This window comes from Hyaena hyaena, unplaced genomic scaffold (genome assembly GCF_003009895.1).
Source record: "Hyaena hyaena isolate Hyena2069 unplaced genomic scaffold, ASM300989v1 scaffold_373, whole genome shotgun sequence".
NCBI classification, from domain to species: domain Eukaryota; kingdom Metazoa; phylum Chordata; class Mammalia; order Carnivora; family Hyaenidae; genus Hyaena; species Hyaena hyaena.
The window spans coordinates 1242319-1261654 of record NW_024081005.1 but is presented as its reverse complement, the minus strand read 5'-3'; the positions used below and the strand labels follow the sequence as shown (position 1 = coordinate 1261654).

The 19336-nt window shown below is 35.0% G+C and overlaps 1 protein-coding gene across 8 annotated transcripts in view; it reads right to left on the bottom strand.

The window, feature by feature from the left end:
• Positions 1 to 19336, bottom strand: part of PTPN13 (protein tyrosine phosphatase non-receptor type 13) — a 201843-nt gene that overhangs the window by 34455 nt on the left and 148052 nt on the right. For 5 of the 8 annotated variants that reach the window (XM_039250548.1, XM_039250552.1, XM_039250550.1 and 2 more), the window contains 11 exons: positions 13952 to 14041; positions 13535 to 13642; positions 13233 to 13364; positions 8866 to 9329; positions 7665 to 7811; positions 6353 to 6446; positions 5710 to 5795; positions 4878 to 5037; positions 2682 to 2896; positions 2470 to 2568; positions 51 to 415 (listed from right to left, as the gene is read on the bottom strand). In XM_039250548.1, coding sequence (XP_039106479.1) covers positions 51 to 415; positions 2470 to 2568; positions 2682 to 2896; positions 4878 to 5037; positions 5710 to 5795; positions 6353 to 6446; positions 7665 to 7811; positions 8866 to 9329; positions 13233 to 13364; positions 13535 to 13642; positions 13952 to 14041 — 1960 coding nt within the window. The remainder of the gene's footprint in view (positions 1 to 50; positions 416 to 2469; positions 2569 to 2681; positions 2897 to 4877; positions 5038 to 5709; positions 5796 to 6352; positions 6447 to 7664; positions 7812 to 8865; positions 9330 to 13232; positions 13365 to 13534; positions 13643 to 13951; positions 14042 to 19336) is intronic. The other 3 variants (XM_039250549.1, XM_039250551.1, XM_039250556.1) reach the window with 1 other exon arrangement.

Sequence of the window (19336 nt, the reverse complement as noted above, 5' to 3'; positions counted from 1 at the left end):
CACAAACAGGAAGCAGTTGCTTTGAGCACTACACATAATAGTGACAATACCTGGCCTCAAGTTCTGGTTTATTGGACATTTTCTGAGGATAGTAAAACATGGTACAAATGGTATCTTCCTGATTGTTAGATGCTTCATGTTGGCTTTGTGCCTGTGAAACCATGTTGTTTAGAGTCTGATGCAAAGCTGAACTCCAACTCGTATTTGATATCTTTGCTGGAGCTTTTACTAAGTCATCTTCTCCACTCCCACTGCTGTCACTGTAACTGTCTCTCCTGGATGGGGATGTGCATTGTTTCTTGCTTTGGTCATACATTTCATTTTCATCTGAGCTGGCGCCATGCTCTGCACACGCTGCTTGAGAAGCGTCTTTACTGTTGTTTGGGAGTGCTTGTGCTGGAGAGTGCAGCGGGGTCTGTAATGGACACATTTAAAGAGATCAGGGTGTGACAACTTATATTAACGTTAGAATACTTCATAGGAAAGGAACACGTTTAACAGCAGCACTTTCTATTAAGATATGCAATTATTTTTTTGATAATAAAGGTAATTTATGCTCATTACAGAGAAAAACCATATATAAATAACATATAAAAATAACAACTACTAATATTTTATGACTTATACTGTATATCAAAATTATAGTATTTATTGTATCCTACTTTTTTTTTTTTTTTAAGATTTTATTTTTAAGTAGCCACTACACCTAATTTGGGGCTCAAACACACAGACTCACATGTTCCATTGACTGGGCTAGCCAGGCACCCCTGTATACTTTGAAATTTACATTTCTTTTTTAAAAATATTTTTTTAATGTTTTCTTAAAACTTATTTCTGAGAGAGAGACAGACAGACAGCGTGAACAGGGGAGTGTCAGAGAGAGAGGGAGACACAGAATCTGAAGCAGGCTCCAGGTTCTTCTGAGCTAGCTGTCAGCACAGAGCCCGACGCGGGGCTGGAACTCACGAACTGTAAGATCATGACCTGAGCTGAAGTTGGACGCTCAACTGACTGAGCCACCCAGGCGCCCCTGAAGTTTAGGTTTCTATCACAAGTTTTTTCTGAGGTCTTTAAAATGCTTTGAAAAAAACTGCATAAAACTATGTAATGATTCCACAGATGGCTATACCTTTTATTTTTTTCAAAATGTAGAGTTGTTTCTTACTTTCTACTATAACAGAAATCTAGGGCTTCTTTCTATGTACATTGTCACCCAAGTTTCTCATTATTTCCTTGTAATTTCCTATATAATAATCAGCACATCAGATGCTTTAAAGGCCTTGCAAAATATTTCAAAATTGCTTTCTAGAAAGATTGTATCAATTTATATACTCATTAGGAGGATAGTTCTACTCAGTTCTTCCTATCTGGTGCCAAAAATCAATGCAGTCTCATAAAATGCTGCTTATAATAGACCTTCCAGAAATGATACTTTCCTATTAATATCCTATAACCCCTCTGCTTGACATAAAGGCCAAAGTTTCTGGGGCCAGAAACTGACGCCTTTCATACTCATGAGTCGTGTTTATTGGAAATGGAACATGGTTTAAAGTAGACAGGACAAAAGTTGTCTTTCTTCTATTATATTAGTATTATTATCCATCTATGTATGGATTCCTGCCTATTGGCATGTAATTTATAAATAACCATCAAAATAGATTTTGGATCCTTTAGCTATTCCCTGACATAAGAAAGGGAAATGGACAAACATATTGCTTGCTCTGAGAGAATCCCAAGCAGGATTCACACTGTCAGTGCAGAGCCTGATGCTGGGTTTGAACCCACAAACTGCAAGATCATGACCTGAGTTGAAGTTGGACACCTAACCATCTGAGCCACCCTGTTGCCGCTCAAATACTTTTTATTATTTAAACTAAGCAGAATGAGAACTATGGTTCTAAGTTTGGTGGAATAGAGAAATGGACAAAAGGATTTTTTAACCATTACTTTATTTTTAAATTTATTTACTTTCTAAATTTAGGTTTATTTATTTATTTTGAGAGAGAGAGGCAGAGAATGTGAGCAGGAGAGGGACAGAGAGAGATGGAGAGAGAGAATCACAAGCAGGCTCTGCACAGAGCCCAACGTGGGGCTCGGACCCATGAACCCATGAACCCATGAGATCATGACCTAAGCCAAAATCATGAGTCGGATGCTTAACCGACTGATCCACTCAGGTGCTCCTATAACCATTATTTTATATCTTTTCCTATTTATGCTTAGAAAACAAACTCCTAAAATGCTAGAACTTTAGAAGTGGAAAGAAGAGATGAGAAAGTGAATTGAATTACTTTATATTACAAATGCAGAATGCACTCAGAGATTACGTGGCACACACAAGACACTACTAGCTAAAGAATAAAGTAGGATGAAACCCGGGAGAATCAACCAGTGATGAAACCATGACAGGTAAGTTAATCACTCAGTTGCTATTCTATAAAAATATGAATTACTTTCCATAGTTCTCACCAAAAGAGCAGGGTCAATTTCCGGTAGCACACCAGGTGGAGGTCTACAGAGAAGCAAGGATACTTCTGGGGATGTTCCCCTGAGAGCAGAGATAACTTCCTAGGGGCACCATGAATGACAAATGAAGACAGAGTTAAGACAGCACTATGAAATCATTATGAAAGGCTAATGTATCTCATTATTAAGTGTTATACTCACACCTGGGGGCTTACCTGCTGAGACAGTCCTTTCAAAGAGGCTCCATTCACTTTCAAGATAACATCTCCCACTTCAATTTTTCCACTTTCTGCTGCTGGCTGTCCAGGAAAGAGCTTTTTAACTCTTACTATGCTGGCATTCATTTGTTCAGGAATAAGATTGTCTTCTCGAGAAAAACTGAACCCTAGGCCTGAGCTATTTTTAAACAATTTTACCTCAAATGTATTCTCTGGAGAAAAAAAAAAGACATAAAAAATTAAATATTCTTATGCTGTGTACACATATGAGCATACAAACGTATATACTTTTAGACACATTTTAAAAAGCCCATCTTCTCAGAATATTGACAGCTTTATAGGCACTTACTATATATACTTTTATTCATTATTCAAATCTTATTTCATACTCTCTATCATTAAGAAAACTTAATAAACTAAGCTGAATAAACTACTTGAACAGAAGAGCTTTTGATAGAAAGAGTTTGGATATCAGGGTTCTGAAAATAAAATTATGTTTTAATTCCATGTGTTTTCAATGATTATAGAAAGGGGAAAGTAAGCTGACATTCTAGTGTTTCAGTGAGGTATAATTTAAACTAGTAAATTGAAATGGCATAATAAAAAAATTTCGGTCTACAAAAGAAGCTGAAAGAACAATAAGAGTGAAAAAACATATTTAAAGAAGGAATGATGGAAGAAATACAGAATACAAGACAGTATAAAAAGGTAAAGTAATTTTATTTTCATAATCAGATAAAATTATACAGGCTGGATTATTTTTTCTTATTTTAGTGACTAATTCAGAGGTACTGACATTTGGTAATCAAATAAAGATTTAAAATAAAAGATAAAACAATAACTATATACCACCATCATTTATAAAGGACATTTATGCCCCTTAAAATGAGCTTGATGGAGATCTCAGAATAAAGGATACTTTGTATTATGAACACTTAGCCTTATGAAAAGCTCAGTACTACATCATTTTTAATTTTCTTATTTATTTATTTATTTTATTTTTTATAGTTTATTGTAAAGTTGGTTTCTGTATAACACTCAGTGCTCATCCAACAAGTGCCCTCCTTCATTCACATCACCCATTTCCACCTCTCCCCCAACCCCATCAGCCCTCAGTTTGTTGTTAGTATTTAAGAGTCTCTTATGGTTTGTCTCCCTCCCTCTCCCCCACAGTATTCTGTTAAGTTTCTCAAGATCCATATATGAGTGAAAACATATGGTATTTGTCCTTCTCTGCCTGACTTATTTCACTTAGCATAACACCCTTGAGTTCCATCCACATTGCTACAAATGGTCAGATTTCATTCTTTCTCATTGCCATGTAGTACCCCTTTGTATAGATAAACCCCATCTTCTTGATCCATTCATCAGTTGATGGACATTTAGGCTCTTTCCATGATTTGGCTATTGTTGAAAGTGCTGCTATGAACATTGGGGTACATGTGCCCCTATGCATCAGCACTCCTGTATCCCTAGCACTGCTAGGAATTTTCTTATTTTTTTAAAACTTTATTTATGTATTTTGAAAGTGAGAGTGGGTGAGGGGCAGAGAGAGAAGTAGAGAGAGAGAATCCCAGGCAGCCTCCCTGCTGGTAGCGTGGAGCCGGATGCAGGGCTCAAACTCCCAAACCATAAGATTATGACTTGAGCTAAGTTCAAGAGTTGGATGCTTAACCAACTGAGCCACCCAGGCAACCCCATTCTTAATTTCTTATTTTACTATCAAGTAGTAGTATGTGCAAGAGCTTGAAAAGTTTGTAAGAAAGATGAGAATCTGGGAATTATATGGTGAATTTCTACCCAGGGTTAGCTTGACAAGTCCACAGAATTAAACAAAAATATAGAAAATGTAATGGGTCAAGGTTTCAAATGGGTTTGAAGCCATTCTCCGCAATTATTTTTATTTACTTTTTCCCTTGAAGAATTTCATTTCAATTTTGTAACTATTCAAAAACACTATTAAGTGACCATAAGTTGTTCCATGCATGACTTCATTACCTGAGGTCTTTCAGACTTTAACAGGTGCAAATATAGGTCCTTAAAAAATTGGTATAGTGCTCCATCAGATTATTTATACTTGACAAGAATAATTAGAGAGACTCAGGCATGAATTACCATCCAACATACAAAAATCAAATTTTGAGAAAGTCAAGAATAAGTTAAAGGTGAGATGACAGTCTCCCAAGGCCTGACCTTCAGTGACAAAGCTGTAGTCTTTGACATGAGTCATTTTCTTCATTTTTTCTGGGGCTTGACCTTGGGCATCTGGATCTGGAAAGGTGCACTGTGGTGACATGGGTACATGTTCTTTGGATGCTGAAGACTGTCCCTTTTCTAATAACAGATGAACCACCTGGACAAATGGTATAGCATTTCATTAAGAAGAATTATAAGAAAATAGGTTAAGTTTTCAGGACTTTGGATGTTTGAAGGTATAAAATCATTTAAAGTAACTACCTGGTCCACCAACATATAGGTAGATGGAGGAAAACATAGAAAAGCAAAGCAAGGGATTGAAAATTTCACAGTTTTTCTTATTTTCTGTGTAAAAAATAATTAAGAAAAATTTCTCTTATAGAAATAACATAAACATGTTATAGGAAACTTGGGCACTAGAATAAAAATACCACTATACTATAATACATAGACCATTGTAAATAATTTGGTAAACTTTAGAATATAATTTAGCTTTGGGCTGAAAAATGACTAGATAAGTGAAAATCACTAGATATTTGTAGATGTTGACAAAAAATTAAAAAAAAAATGCAATCTCCACCCTTCGTCCTGTCAGATCTGGTAATATTATGGCTAAATGTCATAGAGAAAGCCAAGTTTCCTCAGTGAAATTCTTCTTGTCATAATACTTGTTTCCCAATTTGAGGGGAAAAAAAATACCAGGACGTTTACAAGAATCAGGCTTGGTTTCTTAACTAATAAGTTTGGAGACCTTAGTGAGATGGATATTATTCACAAATTATTACGTTCTTCTAAGCTATCTTAAATGGTTGGTATAATGAGCTATTACCTGTCCTGTATTTCTCAGTGTTTCCACAGCTTGCTTATGGGTAGCTCCTTCCAGACTAACTCCGTTAACAGCAAGAACACGATCACCTATAAATTAGGCAGTAGTTTTGAAAAAAGCAAATGATAAAATAAAGATTCTATACGTTTTCTAGTATCTTGTGGTCTTGTTTTGTATTAATTTGAGGACAGACTCAGATAAATTCTGGACAAAATTGTGTCACAGAGTTTGTTTAATATGTGTTTACTTTCTTTCTAAATTCTATGACTAATCTTAAATACAATTTAGAATATTGTATATATTATACAGTCAATTTAAATAAAATGACTACAAATGTAGAGATTGGAGGGCACTAACCTAGTTAATTTTTATTAAAAATGTAGATGTCTGTGTTTTACAAGGCACTATTTCTTTCTCATTTTCTAGCACAATTTGCTTCTCAGAAAGTACAAAACATGAACTAAAATACTGTTAAGAGTTTTGGAGTGACATCAAGGAGTTTTTTTATAATGCTTTAGTCTTAAAATAATTGCATATGTTTTTATGTTATGAATATTTGAAGGTCTCTATGAATTTCTTAATTTCTAATTTATTTGTTGAAGTGGTAATCCTATGTGTAATTCCTATACACACACAAACACTCTACCTTTGTGAATTCTACCATCGGACTCGGCTGCTCCCTTGGGAATAACAGCTTTCACATAAATGCCACCATGTCTGACACTGGTATTCACGCCCCCCTAAATGGAAAAAGAAAAAGAAAATAACATTTTGTAATATGAAAAATTTCGCACTCCATCTTTCAAATCTGAGGCCTAGACAGCATTAATCCATCAGCCAAAGCAGCAGTCCCACATCAGCACATGCAATTAATTCAAAACCCAAGAATACTGCTAGCCAAGTTTTCCAAATGTAAAGCTGTTACATTTTAGAAAAACTCTTTATTCAGAAAATATCATGTCAGATCTTGACTATATGAAATGCTCTCCCTTTTTAAGTCTACACCATGCGTTATGAGCAAGCAGGAAGCAAAATTCATCTATGCAAAATTAGTAGAACATGACTGTCAGAAAAATGGCAAATAGAATAATTTGCTTCAGATCATATCTGCTAAACTGAAACTTGCAAATTAAGGAAAACTTTTATTTTTTTCATTTTAAAAGGCTTTGGTAGGTAAGTTTCGTTATAATGTAGTTGAGATGTATTGAGTAGATTCCATATTTTGTGGATATACAGCTTTTCTTTCCCTTCACAACAGGAAGATAATAAAATTCTAAAGAAGTTAAGGACAAGAGGCATGATATTTTTAAATCATGACATTATGATTATGATATTTTTAAAAGTGCTAAAAAATTAGGTTTTCTAATAGCACTATGTTAATAGTGATATTTCTACCATGTTTCTAAATGGCTTTTCCTAAGTGACAATATCCTTTAAATGTCATAAATGATAATGTTACACGTTAGAATTAATATAAGTCTCAAGGATTTTCATCAAATAGCCTGTGCTCATATTTTAACTACCTTAAAAGACCTATGTTCCTTGGGAACCTCTAATTTTAATATACTAATCATGTTTACAAATTAAGATATATTATGGAGAGAAAGGGCATATACATTAGAATTTACTCATCATGTGGGTTAAACTGTATTTTTTCCATGCAGAAGTGTCAAATGCATGTAAAACATACTTACTAATTTTATATTTTTGAAGTTTTGTATTCAGATTAAGCATTATGAAATGTAAGAGGTTTGAGCAGGTAAATCAGTCTAATTTCTTTTAAACCACAGGAGAAAGTGCCTCGCACAAAAGTGTTTTTAAAAAAAGTTTTAAGATACAACTCAGTTTTTAATTTTGGAAGTATTTGACAGGTTTCCTTTTTGAAGCAAAATAATTAAATTTATAATTTTGGCATACAAAAGGCTGCTGGAAATGGAGAAGAGAAAACATTTGAAAACCTTGTCAAACAGTACCGTGACACTTATCCCCAAGCTGTTATCATTTTTAGCCAGTTCAACCTCAAAGATATCTCCAGGTTTAGGAGGTGATGAAGGAAAAGTTTTAAAATTCATTTTGTTGGATGTATTCATTGAGGAGGAGGATTCCTTAACAAAGAAAAACAAACAAAAGGATTTCTTGTTAGAGTCAGAATGAATTACTACTGGAAGATCAATATGTGCTTTATGGAAAAATTAAGAAGAATCAAGATATTAAAGAATAGAGTAAATTCAAAGATCAGGAGGGCTGGAAGACATCTTAGAGATCATCTAATCCACTGCTTTCATATTTTATGGTTGAGGAAATTGAGGTCTAGAGATTAAAGGGCTTGCTTCAGGTCAAAAAGCTAGTTAGGGCAGAGGGAAGCTCAGAACCCAGCTCAAATCCAGCTTTTGCATAATCCTTGCCCAATGCTTTTTATGCTCCTGAATGTAGAAAGTATTTCTATTTCCTTTAAAAATCAATATATATCAAGCAGCAGCTTTTAACTTGGACCTCTAAGAAGAGTAGGCTTCATGTTTATTTATCTTATATTTACAAATCCAGTATAAACAATAGCTAAGCCCTATTTGTAAGGGCATTACCCTCTTGTGAGGAATGTTGTTGGTTCCTCAGGGAACAAAGAGCTTATGGGGTCTTTTCTGAATCTGCTTATGAATGTGAGTTTAAGTTTATGTCATTTCTAGGACATGAGCAATTTTGTATGTTGTTATTATTATTTTCATACATTCAGGACTTCTAAAGAATTCGGACTATCAACAGTAAAGTCAACTGCCCATCATCATGTGAGCTATTTAAGAACAGAATTTTCAGATATTAAATTATCTTACTAATAGAAACATTAAGTATGCAATAGATAAACAACTTGTAAAATTTACTTATAACCTGATTATTCATTCCTTTCTGTTATCAGGTAGCAAGTTCCAAGAATAATAGCCATTTTAGAGTTAGTATTCAAAGCTGCTAATTTGTCTGAAAGTTAGCATCAAATGCAATAGCAGTTAGTAACAATATTTAAACTATTCCTCCTTTCCAGAACAATAAAAGCAGTTTAGAGTAGATTATTCTGCTCTGTAGTATATTTGCTGTTGTTTGCTTTATTAAGTTTAAAAACACAAAAAAACCCTCCAAAAACCCATAGAGATTTAAATTGAACTATGCCTTTTTTGATGTTTGATGATCCTGAGTGCTCGAATAAGTAGTTTCATCCATGTCTGAATCTCCACGGTCGGAGTAATCTGTTGCATCAGAAATGCCTGGTTTTTTAGTCTTGCTTCCGTTGCTGTCAGCAGAAGCCCTCTTTTTCTCAGTGGTTTTGGATATCACAGAAGGGGAAGGGCTGGCGTGCTGTGATTCCTGCCAGGTTCGGTCACCTGTAGGGCTGGCAAAGAAACCATTGACCTGGCTCTGGGACAAGCTGGCACTCTCAGTCCTGGAATCCTGAGAACTCAGGCTTCCTTCGCGCAGGCCCCCAGGCAGCCCGCAAGAGCTCTCTGAGATGTGCTTTGGGGCACCACGTGGCCAGTGGTGATCCTCAGAAGAATCTACAGTACTGTCTTGCATGTAGGAAGCCTTCTTCAGGCAGTTTTTCATGCCATTGGCAATGTGCACAGGAGTAGAAGGCACTAGAAGTCAAAATCCATCAAGGAGAATAATAGGTTAGTGACACACATGCCTGGACTTAGAAACCTGCAGAATGTTTCTTAATGATTGTGGGAGGATTTTACACAGGATATTACATCCACAACACCTGATCCTGGGTCTGGAACCAAAATAAGGACCCAAAAAGTGTAGCAGATGCTTTCAGATTCCTTTGCCCCTTCTTTTGCTCACTCTTGCTGTATCTCGTATAAAAATGCATATCCCCTTTGCCTTAACTACTCATTTCCATTCTCTGAGACCTACTTCAAATGAGACTCCTCTGTGAAGACCTTTTTGATTCCCTAACTAAAATTAATGCGTATACCCAAACTCTTTAATCCTTATTTAATGGTTTATTTACTTGTTTTATATTGTTCTTCCAGACTGCAATTTTTGGACTCCAAATAATTATATGTAGACTGGAAATTCATTTTTTTAAACATTTATTAAATTTTGAGAGACAGAGAGAGACAGAGTGTGAGCAGCGGAGGGCAGAGAGAGAGGGAAACACAGAATCTGAAGCAGGCTTCAGGCTCTGAGCTGTCAGCACAGAGCCTGACGAACCCATGAAGCATGAGATCATGATCTGAACTAATGTCTGACGCTTAACTGAGCCACCCATGTGCCCCTGTAGACTGGAAATTCAGAGTAAAATACAAATAATTAATAAATATGTAAAACGACATTCTCACTGTTGCTCAAGGATATGCAATTTAATGCAGTTTTCTACCTGTTTGTGGCTGACAAAAATGAGAATGACTGATAATCTCTCATACCACTGATGGAGTTAGAAGAACACTGTCACATTTGCTTGGCTGACTACACATCAATAAAACTTAGGCAAACTGATAACACTCTGTTGAAAATTTAAATGTGTATACTCAATCCACTTCTAGGTATCTAACTTCTAGAAAAATGTGCATTTTCCAACGGCGTGTATACAAGTATATTTGTTGAAGCAACGTTTATAAAAGGATTATAGCTAACTTAGATGTACAATATAAAAACATTAAATTTTGATACACCCATGACATGAAATATAATGCCATATGAAAAAGGTATATATTCACAGATGTTCAGAATATAGTGTATAAGTTACAAACTGATATTTAAATTATAAAAAATTGTATTTTTAGTTAAAAAAGTGTGTGTGTGTACATGCTTTTTTTTTTTCAATAACTTATCTATAATATAAAGAAAGGGACATAGACATCACAAATTTCCCTAGAAAATGGGGTAAGGAGACTTTTACTTCATAGATTTCTGTATAAATTGGATTTACTTTAACAAACTAGTATGTATTCTATAATTTTAAGGAATTAGCAAACACAAAGACAAATAAAACTTCCTCCATGGTGGTTGATACTTGAAAGGGACAGTCTAAGGTACATAGCAGTAATGTTCTATGTTCCTTGAGATTACTTTAAGTTATATTACACTATAGCTACACATGATGGTAAGAGTAATCTAGCTTTTTGAAGAAACTGTTTCAGAGAACTATACTTTAACATTATGCTTTTAACTTTTATTGAGAATGAATAGGTGAAAAATAAAATAACCACAGGAAAGTCTGCTGGAAAAAAAGCTTTATTGATTCCCTACATTAGGTAGTTTTTCTGCTAAATGCTCTCTTGGCACCTTGGACTTTTTCCTAACATTTATCATACTTACAATGAAACATTTATTTGTTTGGTTAGTCCAAAATTTCAATATCTGTCTCCCCTGATAAAGTGTAAGTCCCATGAGGGTACAGTGTCTGTGTCTTGTACACCACAGGCATTCAATAAATATTTTTTGAGGGGGGCCTGGATGGCTCAGTTGGTCAAGCATCTGACCTTGGCTCAGGTCATGATCTCACGTTCATGAGTTTGACAACTCAAGAGCCTGGAACCTGCTTTGGATTCTGTGTCCTTCTATCTCTGTCCCTCCCCTACTCACGCTCTGTCTCTCAAAAGTAAATAAACATTAAAAAAATAAAAAATAAATATTTGTTGAACAAATGAGTGAGTTTTCTATAAAATATCTATTGAAAAGAAAATTAAGATGGGAGTCTCTTAGAGCTTTAAATATTTAGAAGAAAAATGAGTTTCTTCTGAATCATAAGCTTCTTTTGATAAAACATGGTGAGTAAAGGAACCTAATGTTTGTTTTGTTTTTGGTTTTGGCTGCTTGAAACTCAGAAGTATGCTACGACATTTTCTAATGGAATCATTTTCCTTCACCTAAGATGACTAGGCTGCAATTAGATTATAAGGCTCCTTTGGGAAGTGATGGTGTTTTCTACCTGTTGTGTTTGTTCTATCTGTTGAAAATATTATTTACGTATGTACATATTTAATATATATATATATACACATAATACATTATATATACATATAAATTATTTAGTGAATATAAGAAACCATAGTCAAAATAACTCATCTGTATAAAATATAAGAAATTTTAATGCCATAACACACTATATGAAATGTTTTTCTTCTCTTTTATCATAATTGTCTGAAATTATGCCTAAAATTCACTATTTAACCTTGTTTCTTAGCTAATACTTAACTATTCTTTTACATATTTCTCAGTATCTTTTGGATGAAGGTAACTTGCACGTAATGAGCATTTCAATGTTTTTGAAAAATACTATTAATAAGGATACCTAGGTGTGCCTGGGTGGCTCAGTCAGTTAAGCATCGACTCTTGATTTTAGCTCAGGTCATGATCTAATGGTTTGTGAGTTCCAGCCCCACCTCTGTGCTCTCTCTTCCTCTCTTTCTCCCTCTTCTTCCCCAAATCATGAGTGCATGCACATTCTCTCTCTCAAAATAAATGAATAAATTTAAAAAGAAATAAGGACACCTAAAATTCACATTTAAGTACCTAATAGGTATGAGGCAATATGCTAATTCTTTAAATGTATTATCTCATTTAACTTTCAAAATCTGTAAGATAGGCATTTATCTGTTCATCATTTGATATGTAAGTGTAGTAAGGCTTACTACGTTCAGCTGATTTACTCAAGGTACATGGTGGTAAGTGGCAGAGACAGAATATGAGCCTGGACTTTGGAGCCCTTCCCACTGCCCAGCAAATACTATGTGTGCTTTTTTCTTTCTTCCTTTTAAAATTATTTTTATTTATTTTGAGAGAGAGAGAGGACAGAGAGAGAGAGGGAGATAATCTCAAGCAGGCTCTGCACCATCAGCACAGAGCCCAACCCGGGGCCTGAACCCACAAATTGTGAGATCATGACCTGAGCCAAAATCAAGAGCCAGATGCTTAACTGACTGAGCCACCAAGGTGCTCCTAGTATGTGTGCCTCTTTCACAAACACTGCCTCACCACTTGAGCCTCCTAGCAACCCTGTGCAAGGTAGACAAGGCAGAGCCAAGATCACTGTCTCCTCCTTAAAGTAAGAAAAACCACCACGGCTCAAACTCAAGTCATCTAATCTTCATCAAGTGGCCTTTCTCCCACAACTTACTAATGGCAGGAATTATGAGATAAAATGACATGGTCTTATTTTTAGATTTCTGATGTTTTTATCCTTTTATTTTTTATAATCTTGTTCAGGGTGGGGCTTCATAGATAACTATTATACAATTATATGAATTAGACAATGATAAAGAATTTAATTTTGAATTTGGACTAAGACATTTACTTAAGTGACATCAATTTTGCACAACAAATTCATTTTTCTGCATATATTACTAAAGATGAACAAGACAGGAAATATTAGAAGTGATGAATGAAAAGTTACACTAATGCATAATATTAAAACAAACCAGAACGACATATACCAAATTTTCAGAAAGGAAATAAGGAACTTAAATCCAATTTATTTGGCTATGATTTGAAGTTCTTGTGAAAAATGAAACAGATCACATCTACAACATTACCTTTGGGTATCTTTTCTTTTGGCTGAGAGATAACAAGTGTCACATCTTCAGGTGCATTTTGCAAAATTTCAATTGCAGCATGGTGGCTGACCCCCTCCAGACTCACACTATTCACAGATATCAAACGGTCTCCTGTAAAAATAGACAATCCAGTAGTTTCAAAAATAAAGAGAAATTCATGCTAAATCTTAGAAATGTCACTGCCCCCTTCTTTTTGTTTTGCCCAAGTTCTACTTTTATCATCTGTGCAAATTCATGCCTGTCAGTTAAGTACTTAGGAAATTACCTAATATGTAAAGTACCTGGCTTTAAGCATCCATCCAAGTCAGCTGGTCCTCCAGGGGTAATTGAACTAATAAATACACCTAGATCCAGTCTTCCCATCTTCTCCCCACCAATAATTTGAAATCCTGTGAAATGGCACATTTAAAAAAGATTTTCATGATACTGGTGTTTTCAGTGACTAATGATCAGTCTGTCCAATACACAGAAGTGTAAAGATTCTCATAGCAAATATAATAAATAGGTAACACATGTGAAATAGGGCTGTTAAATTTGGCGGAAGACTTGCTTGTGAACATTTTATCTTCTGCACTTCCTGACTAGGTGGGTGGGGTGAAGGGTCTACAGGTAGGCAACCGGTGCTCAATGCCAATGCTTTGCTATAGACCTTTTCTCTATGATTCTTACAAACCTTTAAGAATCTCACAGTGACTTACCCAAGCCATACTTTGCATCTTTTTTCAGGTTCACCAAGGTGATCTCCCTTTCTGGTGAAGACACCATGCTCCATCTTTTGTGTAGCACATCTATTGGAAAAGTATAATGTTAACATAAACATACCATGCTCAGGCACTAAGACTGTCTGCTTGTTCCAATTTAAATGTTAACATTTGAGAGTTTTAATAGATTACTTGGTCACTTTAATATTATATTTCAAGTAATGTTACATCATCTTTTGATAGTGATTTATAGTTTATGAAAGAAGGGACTGATACTACCACCACATGGTTCAATATGTGATTATCATGCCACTGATATTATCACATTTATTCCTCATAGATGATTGCCTGTGAAATAAGTATATTACAGTTACAAACAAGTAAGTGAATCTCCAGGGTTTAAATGATTTGAACAGGTTTACTCAGCTAGCACAGACAAGAGCTGAACCTTACACTTAGGTTTTCTGACACTGTTTCTCTGTATATCACAGGTGACTTTCTGCATTTGACAGTGCTCGCTAGGGTAAGAATTTTCAGCTAATAAGTGGTTCACATTTTTATTTATAATGAATAAAACACTCATGGTAATTTGTACGGTAAAGCAGCAAGAAGAAGAAAATTGATTTACTTTTTTAAAGTTTACTTATTTTTGAGAGAGAGAATGAGAGAACGAGCAGAGGAGAGACAGAGAGGGGAACAGAGGATTTGAAGTGGGCTCTTCTCTGAGAGCAGAAAATTTGATGTGGGGCTTGAACTCATGAACCATGAGATCATGACCTGAGCTGAAGTCAGACAGAAGCTTAACCAACGGAGTCACCAAGACGCCCCTTTATTTGCTTTTAAAAATTCTGTTAATAATGACTTGTTTAGCCCACTTATGCTCTCAAAGGATTTTCATTTATTTCTTATTTATGAAGCAATCTCATGAATTGAATTAGGTAAAGAAATTTTAAATCATTGTTTTGCAGATGAGGAATAACAGTTCATGACTTGTTCAACATTACAAGTTAATATCACTTTCAGCAAAATGCCTTCAGTCAGTACTTGATAAATGCTGGTTAAATAAATTGAGGGACTGTTGCATCAGAACTAGGATATGCTTTTTCTTACTTCAATGAGGCCTTTTTTTTTTTTTTGAGTAGGTTGATCATTCACAAACATCTCCTAAATTAAGACAATAAACATGCTACTTAATTGTCTGTTAATAAAATTACTTCATTTACTTAGCAGTCTGAACATTTGAAAACATACACACACACATCACTTTCTGCAGCTCTTCCTGTTATGGGCTGAATTGTATCCCTCTATCCCACTCCCAAATCTATATGTCGAACTCTTACGTCTTTGTACCTCAGTATATAATTGTTAAATTAAGAAATAATTAACATGAGGCCTTTAGGACAAGTCCTAATTCAGTATGACTGGTGTCCTTATAAGAGGAAATTTGAATATAGACATGTGCACGTGTGTGTGCACTCAGAAGGAAGCTCATGTGAAGACAGGGAGAAGCTGGCCACCTACAAGCTAAGGAGAGAGAGAGGTCTCAGAAGAAGTCAATGCTGCTAACACCTTGATCTCAGACTTCTAGCCTCCAGACCGGTGAGAAATAAATTTCTGTTACTTCAGCCACCCAGTCTTTGGGACCTTGTCCCAATTTAGCAATTGTCCCAATTTAGCAGCACCAGCAAATTAATACACCTTTTTAATGCCAGTTATAATTTGTTAGTTCAAAATGGTTCGTGTGTGATGTGGTGATAGATGAAAACAACACACTCAGAAAGGTATTTATGTAAACTAACCCCTCCAATTCATCTCTGCATGGCTCTTACACACATTGAAGCTTTTTGAACATTACAGATGATCTGCCAACATATGAATACCTATGGATTTCAGATTGTATGAATATGTTACAAAATAAGTATTAGTTTTTTTATACAACATGTATTAATCCTTAAATGACACAAATGTGATACTTCATGTTCTAGAAATAAAGCACTTTAAATCATAGGGAGTAACAGCAATCATTTGCTCTCTGGAGTAAATTAACTTTATCCTTTAAACACCAAGCATTAATGCAAGTTTGCTAGTGCTCTGTAGTATATATGTTCCTATTTCATTGTTTCTTTTTGACCAAGACTTAGTTACAAACTTAGTTATAGACAATAAGAGTAGAAGTAATTCAGTATTTCTAATTAATTTATAAGGTCCCTGCCCCCAAAAGACCCTGGACAATGATGCGAAGAGCCTTATATATTAGGTTTGTATATATATGCATATATATGATATAAAGTACATGAATTAGTGAATGCCTAGCTTAATATTTTCATCTAAGTATCCAAAATACTTTTATCCTATAACAGACAAGTATCCTAATTTTCAACTAGAACCAAATACAAACTACGAAAGAACAAAACCAACAAAATAAAATAAACAAGAGAATAAGGTCAGGTTAGGTATTAAATGTAAACTTTTGGCACCATTGTGAAGACAAAGTCCGTTTGCTTTATGTAAATTGCTTTTGCCTTCAATTATAAAACTGATCAATATTCTTAATGTTCCTAAGGGGTATCTGTTAGAAGTCAAAGGTATTGATTCAAAGAATAAAAATGCCATTTTCTTTTCCAATGTATGAACTAACACGATAGGTTATTTATATTATTTATTTGGCCAATAAGCACGTGTATATGTGTATAAAGTTATTTCCCAGGTAAAAATTAATGGAATACACACACACACACAATAAATGAATAAATGTGCAATTTTTTTTTTTTTTACGTATTTATCTCCATAATTAGAAGCAACAGATTAAGCTCTCTATACTCAAGGATTCACCAGTGGGATGTTAGTAATCATTCATTTGATTAATTTTTCATCCTTAAAATGTTGACTGAACAACTTTCCTGTCGAAGTCTCTCAATAGGCAATTTAGGAAATAAAACAAGATGATATATATGAAATCTGCTGCACAGAAATTGTGAGATGAATCAGATAAGGTTACAAGAGCAAAGATCTAGCCTGACTGATACACAGAAATGTTAACACTTTCAGCGAAATAGCTGCATTACAAAGGCATGAATCAGGCCTGTAAGACAGGAGAGGCTTCTTCCTGCCAGAAATAAAGAAGACTTCAAGGAAATGGGGTAGGATTTTAATAAGTAGATCATGGAGCTGGTTATACAGCAACAAAAGAAATTAGCAAAAGCTGAGATAGAAAGAAGGCAGAAAGGGTCCCAGAGAAATGTCACTGATCAGTTTGGCTAGAGTACAAGATTTGAGAAGGACAGAGGTAAATATTCTTTTGGAAAGGGAGGCTTTACTAGCCCACTCTTTTTTAACAGGGATGCCTTCCCCCCAGCCCCTCACCCCACCCCCACTAATATAAAGTAACTTACTGATGTGAGGAGCAACAGAAAGAAGAAAGATGGTGTACTGATGCATATTACTAGACGGTACTGTGAACATGCCCAGTTTCTATTTGTATTCTATATGCCTTCTATTCAGATAGATGTTCAAAATACTTTTCCACTGGTTTAACAAAAAAGATGGAGGAGGAAGTATCCGAAATATATAGTACATGGCAACTCAAGTTACCTGAAAGATACTTACAGAGTTCAATGAGGACTGAATAAAATTTGTGAATTTGTAAGTAAGGCAGCTAGATATTTCAAGTACTATTTCTAGACATTTCAAGAGATTTCTTCTTCTCCTTTTTTTTATTTGAGAGATGGAAAGAGCAAATAGGTTGGAAGGGCAGAGGGGGAGAGAGAATCTTAAGCAGGCTCAATAGAGCCTAGGAACGTCAACAGAGGTAGACACTGGGTTTGATCCCAGGACCCTGGGATCCTGACCTGAGCTGAAATCAAGAGTTGGATGCTCACTGACTTAGCCTTCCAGGCATCCCACAAGTATGAAGCCATTTCTGACTTATTGGTATTATTATATAAATAAGCTTTAATATTGGAGTACATATTTTTATTATTTATTTTTTATTCATTTAAAAATTTTTTAAGTTTATTTATTTATTTTTTTTTTTTGAGAGATGGAGAGAGACAGAGCATGAGAAGGGGAGGGTCAGAGAGAGAGGGAGACACAGAATCTGAAGCAGGCTCCAGGCTCTGAGCTGGCTGTCAGAACAGAGCCCGATGTGGGACTCGAACCCATAGACCGTGAGGTCATGACCACAGCCGAAGTCGGACACTTATCCGACTGAGCCACTCAGGTGTCCCAGACTACATATTTTTAAATTCTTAAAAGACTTTTCTTTTCCCATTAGTATACCTATGATCATAGTAAATTCTACAAATATTTGAAAGTGAAAAAGAGAGTCAACTTGAAATTTCCACTTCCTTAAATAACAGATGCTTATATCATTCCCAGTGTCTACCTGGGAAATTTCTTTGGAATAATTGATAAATATAAAATTTAGTAAGAAAAATGTATACCTTCTTTGCATTAGACATATTAGTTCCACTGTTGCCTTTCTCATCTCTCTTAAAATTTCATGTGGACATAGTCCCCTAAAATAACTTTACATATTAATGATAGATATATCTACAAATAAATGGAATTTTCTAGGATGAGCATATTTGTGATAAGGTCAAAGTCATATAATGAATTTAAGTAAGAGCCAACAATTTTTGTTTTGCAAGAAAAACTGATTTCATTGGTTATCAATAAAGACCCTTGTCCGGTATCAAGAAGCTCCATGCCACTGATTCTATGAGGGACTGGACTGCAGGTAGAGGGGACTCTGGATAAACCCATCACTCACTCTAGGGAAGGAGACCCATTTCAAATCCTGGGGATGATGAATCTGCAGCATACTGTTGCTATAAAAACAAAGACAGGTATTTTTCATTATTATCCTACCTAATGTACTAACTGCCTCAGTGGTTGGGTAAGGAGGATAATAATGGAAAATTTTGTGTTTTATTTCTGTAAATTAAATATAATATCTCTGGGACTTATTTAACTCAACCCACAGAATGTAAAGGCTTGGTTAGAATATACTACAAAGTTCCTTTCAGTCTCAATTTAGTTGACTTTATTTTTTGCTTCTGGTTAATTCCTGCTAACTGTTGAGTTCTTTTGTGAGCACTCTGGGCTTCGATTTTTATTATCATTTTCAACTTTGTGTGTATTCTAATTAAGACTTAGGTAGAAAAGTCTAGCATTAACATTACCTTCTTTCTTGACATCTGACTAAACAAAGTGTGTTTTAAAAATCTGTTCATATAACATTTTATTCCCTGGAATTAAGATTGCTTACAAGGGCAATAATTAGTCCTAATATTGGGTTAAGAAGCTTATTTCAGTGTCTGTACCAAGTTACCCTGCACTTGTTTTTTGCATTTCTTTGAAAGTGTGTGTGGGAGCAAGTGG